Source organism: Pantherophis guttatus, chromosome 6 (genome assembly GCF_059756535.1).
Source record: "Pantherophis guttatus breed Tessera chromosome 6, ASM5975653v1, whole genome shotgun sequence".
NCBI classification, from domain to species: Eukaryota; Metazoa; Chordata; class Lepidosauria; order Squamata; family Colubridae; genus Pantherophis; species Pantherophis guttatus.
This window is the reverse complement of record NC_142068.1, coordinates 24467859-24475000: the sequence shown is the minus strand read 5'-3', so window position 1 is coordinate 24475000 and position 7142 is coordinate 24467859. Positions and strand designations below refer to the sequence as shown.

The following is a 7142-nucleotide window of genomic DNA, read 5'->3' as shown; positions in this document are numbered from 1 at the left end:
GGTTGACTATATTCTTGATGTTAGATTTTATTGAACATGATTCATTAATTGATTCGCTAATGTGTGATATTGCATGTTATACTATATGATACCTTATTTATTTAAAAAAGGACCTTGCAATTCACTGCTATTAAAGACCAATGGGCACATTTGTGTTTATGACCTAGTAGTAGTAAGCATTTCTCTTTTCAAACTAATGAATCAGAATACTGTGGCATCTTAAAGACTAATAAATGGAATGTATAATTTATTAATCTTTCAGATGCCACTGTGCTCTGATTTTCTACATAGTTACACAAAAAAAGAATATAGATTGTATAAAAGAGGGCTTCCTTTTCAAAATTAATTACTTTAAGCTTTGATATGCATAGCCTCCACTTGACTTTCCTCTATTATTTCCTATAGTCCCTATCCTTAAATACCAAGCTGTGGTGGCAGTTCTGTAGCCCATATGACAGGTTACACTGGCAGCTACATGGTGGAGAAGAAGCTGGAAATACACAATGTGGGGAATATGATTTCTTTCAAGGAACTGCCATTTCTTCCTTTTTTTTCTTCTTGATTAACAATTTCTACATAAATGATGTAAAAAGGGCAAGTAAATGAACTTTTCTATCTTGGTGAAAGTTTACTAAAGATTGGAAAATTGTTGGAGAAATGCTAAAATGTGTCTTTTCTGATAGAAAGATAATAAGTATATAGATAGTAAATGTGGTCTGTTCCAAGGAATTAATGTTTGTTAAGAGAGGAAAAAGGGTTTTGCTTCTGTCCAGTTTGTCGTATGGAAGAGACAGATATGGCAGAAGAAACATGAATATTAGCTAAATGTAGTGAGAATGGGTTATTTAAGATATTTGTGTGGCAAAAGAAGATGAGATAGTATATAATGAACATTTATTGAATACAAAATGCATGAGCAATATATAAAAGTTGTTGAGGTGACTTGGTCACAGAGAGAGAATAAATGAGGACTGAATTACAAAATAAATATATAATAGAGGAGTGAAAGCTTAAGAGAAAGGCAAAGACTGAGAAACTCATGAGTGGATGAGATCTTCAGGAAGAAAGAGGAGAGACATTTTAAAAATAAAAGGCAATGTATCAAGCACTCTATGAATGTGATAGAAATGAAGATTTTTTTGCACAGAATTGTACATTATGATTCTTTTTCTTACACTTGTACTTTCTCTGTCTATTTCTTACTCCTTTTCAGCAGTTTGCATAGTGTTACTTATCATTAAAGGCATGAAGGCCCAGCACTCACTCCCTCAGCAAATCTCATGTTTAAATGAAGCTTCACAATCCAAATTAATACCAAACTATATGTTTCAATATTTATCACTGGGATCAAAGTTACCCAACTTTTTTTGGATCAAAGTTGTCAGTTGGTTTTGGATAAAAGTTTCTAAGACTTGGTTATTCACAGGACTGTTGTGTGGAACATAGCCAATTAGAGGACTATTTTTTAATGAAAATAGTATGCACCATCCATATACTCTTGGAATATAAGAGACTAGCTGGCTTTGTGCCTATAATGGAATTTATAGTCTCAGTTTCTAGCCTGGTGCCTTACCCCAACTGGCTTCTATTTTTTAAAGTTACTTATAAAGAATCCTGAACGATTTTAGAATGTAACTTTACAAATGGGTTAAGTAAAACATTTCAGTTCAGTTTTTGGATCATATTAGTGTAATATAACAGTTCAGATGTTGGATTGAAAGAAAGAAGTCCAGTTTCTCATCTACCTTCATCCATGGAAGGGTCACTGGGTGACTTTGGACCAGTTCCTTTCTCTTAGCCCAGTTTACCTCATACATAATGCCATGTTCTATGGTAAATGAACAACCACAAGGATTTCAGAAAGACATCTGTAATACTAATCAAGGTAAAAATATAACCTTGAAAGGTATAGAAATAAATTCTCAGACAGATTTATAGACAGTGTCTCTGAAATGTTTTTTTCCAGTGGGCATTGCCTATGGATTTGCTCTCTTCTCATTTTCACCGAACAACAACTACTCCTACTCCTACTCCTACTCCTACTCCTCCATCATCTGGTTCCAATAGTCTCCCACACCCGTTATAGGAAAAGAGAAGAGAGTATTATGCATTCTGCTTTGAGTATCTCAATGAGATGTAGACAGACAGACAGACAGATTTTTAGGCTGCTGCCGTATTCAAAGTAATCAACAGGAATGGAAAATAAAATATTTAGAAATTGTACAGTACTGAAAAAAGATTGGCAGTATAAGTTCTGCAATGTATAAAAATGCATTTTTAACTATGAGATGGCATTTTTACTTATGAGCTAGCTATTATTTTTTTAAAAAATCCAATAAACTCTTCCTATGCAGAAAACATCAGTTATGAAGAACGCACTGGCATGGTGGAATAAATAAATCAAATTTAAGCCTGCTAGTTTATTGAATCTAAATTTTGCCTGGTTGGCCCAAGAGCTATATATAAGCAATCCATCTTGTGTTGATAATGGAGGATCTTGAAACCCACCTAATGTTTGCATTATTAAATTTCATTCTAATGAGCTTTACTAATACATATTGAAGATAGTTATAAAGAGTGGAATGTGAATCTGAGAAGGTAATTTGAAAGAAACATAAGCTGAGCATTTCCATGACTCAAGGGGTATAGCTACAATTACACATATAACCAAAATTAAATTTAAATGGAATTTCTATTATCCTTACCTTGGTACTAGTGTGAATAAGTGTAAATGAAGTAAAAATCTTTATAGTTACTACTGGTTTGTTTTATTATCTAATTTAATACATTCTTGTAAAGAGATCGCTGGCAGAAAAGTTTTAATATTTCATGATTTAAAATGTACTCTAAGTGTATCTAAAAGCTTGTAAATGGAAACAGATGTCTCTGTAATTGGTGCTGTCATTTCAGAACATCAGTATTTAAGCTGTGTATTTTAAGAAGGCATAGATACCAACTGAAAAGAGATATTAGATTTTAAATTTGTGGGTCATGTGGCATTCATGCCTTTCATGCTTACTAAATCAATTGAATATTCATATAACAAATATGTTGGTATAAAAGACTAGTATTTGAAACTGTTGCTCTTTAATGGATTTATTACATAGTAAGAGCTGGTCTAGAATATAACTAACTACATTATGTTTCTCTATCTTTTGACAAAGCAATGTTTAAAAAAAAACTTAATATTTCATCAACTATAATGCTATTAGAGATTATTCTCTAAGTTCACTCATCATGCAGTGAGATAGCAATAAAAGAGAATGGCCCCTTTGAGACATTAATGCTTCAGAATAAATGATGTGCTAGAACAGAAATTTAATTAATTTACAGAGTATATTGATAGTCCCTTGTTACTGTGCTGTATATTTTTAATCTTCTTTAACATCTGTAGTAAAGTGTTTAAAACCCTTGCAGTTGAGCAACTTGTACTTTAATTAAGTAATAAGAGGAGATATTTCTAAAAGAAGATTCTGTTTTAAAAAGTGCTGTCATAACATGGATTAAATACAGCCTTATAGTTTGCACTGAAAAAGAAAAAGAGGGTCTTATCCATGAAATTATATTCTGCCTCTGTAAAGAGAATGTATTTCATCTTATAGTTCAGTTACATGCTGACCATACCGTTCTTCATATAGCACCTTCTATGCAAGGCTGTGTTTTGGGAGATTCTAGACACCCACTTCATGTTCCTTTCTGTCATCTAGCAAGGCAATGGGGTGGAATAATGTATCCACATACAAACTGATCTAGCATTATTTCAAGTATCACTTTAATCATTTAAAGAGAATTTAAAAACACCCACTCAACTCAGTAGAAAAACTATAAACTAACTTCTGTCTTGACTAAATGTCTTTTTTTGCTACTTAGAAGAAAGGTAATGGAAAGACGACTAAACTTACCTCTCTTCATTGGGAGTTTCCAGCATTGAAAGGAATTAAAGAGAAGGCTTCATCTGCAAGGAACTTCTGATTTGTAAAAGACACAAATTTTGTCCCAGTAGATGAGGCCCTTGCATTTGAAATAAATATGGCCTTGAATATAATTTCTCCTGAATATATTAGGGAGTGAAAGAAGAGAGATAATTGATACATCCAGACTTAAGTTAGAGTGATTTTATGATCAGTCTTGAAGACATCTGCAATGCATTCTAGGAAATTTGGCGTGTTCCATCCATTCACTCTCATTTCCAGATTATATCCCATTTGGAAAATATATCAAATTTATATAGCTTTTAGAGTTTCTTTGTGCTAGACAACCATGCTCTGGAAATGGAGACTTACCCTGGAATACTCCCAGGTAGTATTAGCTGACGTCCGCATATGGCTTTTAAAATGGTTTGGGTGTTATATTTTTCTGAAGCTGTTTGTTTTTCAAGAAAGAAAGAAAGAACACAGATGCATGAATAGCTAAGATATTTTGTTTAGACAAAATAACAAAGATTGGGAGATTTGTTGTCCCATTAACCTAGAAACATTGCCTGTTCATCAATTACATCAACTTCTTCAGGGAGCTATGAAAATGAGGGATTCACTGAGTTTTCTTGGTATCCAGCACTTTTCCTTTTTCCTGTTCCATATTGTTACATTTTGGAAGGTTCAGAACTGTTTGGAAGGATTTTGCCCTGTCTTTGAAGAATCATTCTGGAATTACATTTACTTTTAGTCCCAAAGGCAGATGCTTTTTGGAAGGATGTCCTTGGGAAAAATATTGGGAATAGGAATTCACATTTAAGAAGAGTCATTTACAAAAAAAAAATACAAATAGCATTTCATTCAGTATCTGAGATTCATTATAGCAATGTTATGCTAAATTTATATAAAAAGGTGCTGTCCAGGTCTTTCCATCAGAGATTCAAATGACTATGATGTTTCTAAGTATATTACATTTTCCAGATCTGTTTATTATAGAACTAATCGTCATGTCAATACATTATTTTTAGCTAAAGCTGATGAAGCATTAAAAGCAAAAGAGAGAAGCGAAGAAGAAGCAAAGAAGAAAAAAGAAGGTAATTTATCTGTGTTTCCTCTGGTTTCCTCAGTTTCTATTTGTGATTTTTAGATTTGATGTTGAAATTAACATGTAGCATTTTCATATTAAATACTATTCTAAGCCTCCTACCATTCAATCAATTTGTATGATCCCACATTCTATATAATAAGATAGGGGGGAAATATATCTTGTATGAAGAAATTGTGTCTCTCATCATATGATGTAAAGGCATAATTTGACTTGTCAAAGTCTTCATATCCTTTTTGGAAATATGGTGACCAGAACTGTAGGCCTGTATTTTAAGTATGATTATGTTAAAGATTCATGTTAAAAATATTGCTATAATGACAATACTTTCTGTGTCTTTTCGAATAATTCTAATATGGGAATCATGCTCATTTTTCAGCATGCATTCACTGAGTTGATGTTTTCATTGAACACAGATCCATGCACAGATAGATTCCCATTAGTCTACATGTGAAACTATCTGTCTTGGTTCAAAGCTCATTACTGTACATTTGCTGAGTTTGAATAGCAATTGCCATTTTAATGACTGTTTTCCTGGTTTAGTTACTTTTGAACAACCATATAAAACACATGCTTTGAAATGTCATAGATATATCAGTATTTATTTCTAAGATCGAGTAATTTATTAACAAATTAAAACCCCTTTTTCAATGGCTTCTTTGTGAACCAATAGTTTGTGAGGTATGGATCAGTAAAAATAAATTGCACTTTGTATTTCTTTTAATCCATAAAAATATTTATGACTATTTATGTCTGCAAATACTCTTTAAAAGCTTCTATATGTATGTATCAGTCTGTATTTTTTGTGGTTGTTAACATAAATTGGCTGAGGACCTTTTCTATGCAAATCATCTTGCTTTTGTTATTTGATATGTAAATTTTGCCAGTGAAGACTTCTTCAATGTAAGCTCTTTTTAATGTATTAACTGCTGTTGGTTTCAATTTTCAGTAGCATACCTTCTTTTCAAGGACAATTTACAACAGGTTTACAATTAGGAAGGGACTAACGAATGCCATTTACATGCTCAAATCAGTTTCTAATGAAATTTCATTGACAGTCTTTTATATTGGTGCCATTTTTTATTCATTCTGTCTTCTAATTTTTTTTATTAAATGTTAAAAGCATAAATTTCTTTTATATATATTTTATATATTCAATTTTCTTATTAATAATTGTAGCAAATATATGTCAACATAATAAAATTATTATAAAATGATATGAATTAAAATAAAAATCTATACTGTACAAATTAAAGCAAAAAATGAAAATGAAAAGAAAAAAGAAAAACATAAAACAAGAATAAAAAATGAAGATATAAACCTATTCATTTTAGTAGTCTATTAATTTTAATAATTCATTTCTAATACTTCCGGTTTCCTATTTTTCATTGTTTCTGTTTATTTCACTTTTACCATTTCTTGTCCTTATTACAACACTATATGTGCACATGATTTCTAAGATAGATGGCCAATAAATGTAATCAATAAATGAACTGTTAAAATCCAGATAAAAATGTATACATAAAAAATTGAATCAATCATTTCAAAGATTCTTGCTGAACTTGAGGTCTCCTTGAAGATGAGGAGATGAGGCGGGTCTAATTCTGAAGAGAGAACATTCTGTAAGTTGGGAAATGATACAGAATACCTTCTTCCATTTGTTCAGCATGAATCAGGACTTTTTGAAGAAAGATTCGTTTATTGACTGTCATGTGAAGATAATTATATGCCAGGAGAATTTAGAACAAGGTCATTTAGAGCTTTAAAGAATCAATATCTTAAATTTTATCTGATGAACTATCAGTTTAATAATAAAAACCAATGATTTCAAGAGGTCCATAGTATTATGCATCGGTTATTAGCTTGACTTCTGATTACATCAGAATATATTTCAACTGTTTAAAAATGCTATAACCAACAAACAAATAACTATCCTTTGATTTGATTGGTGCAAATCAATAGTGCACATTACCCATAATTATGTAAACATGTTCCTTGACCTGTCACCACTTGGAAATCTAGAAAAAGCTGTAATGTAGCATTTGAATAATATAATTTATTATCTGTTATATCTGTATACTACTTTTGAGGATAACACATCTGCTAAAATGTTGCAAGCAGTA

At 31.5% G+C, this 7142-nt stretch overlaps 1 protein-coding gene across 3 annotated transcripts in view; it reads left to right on the top strand.

Annotated features, from left to right (window-relative positions):
- RSRC1 (arginine and serine rich coiled-coil 1) overlaps nucleotides 1-7142 on the top strand; it is a 131694-nt gene that overhangs the window by 100186 nt on the left and 24366 nt on the right. For all 3 annotated transcript variants that reach the window (XM_034439134.3, XM_087872108.1, XM_087872109.1), the window contains exon 7: nucleotides 4943-5008. In XM_034439134.3, coding sequence (XP_034295025.1) covers nucleotides 4943-5008 — 66 coding nt within the window. The remainder of the gene's footprint in view (nucleotides 1-4942; nucleotides 5009-7142) is intronic.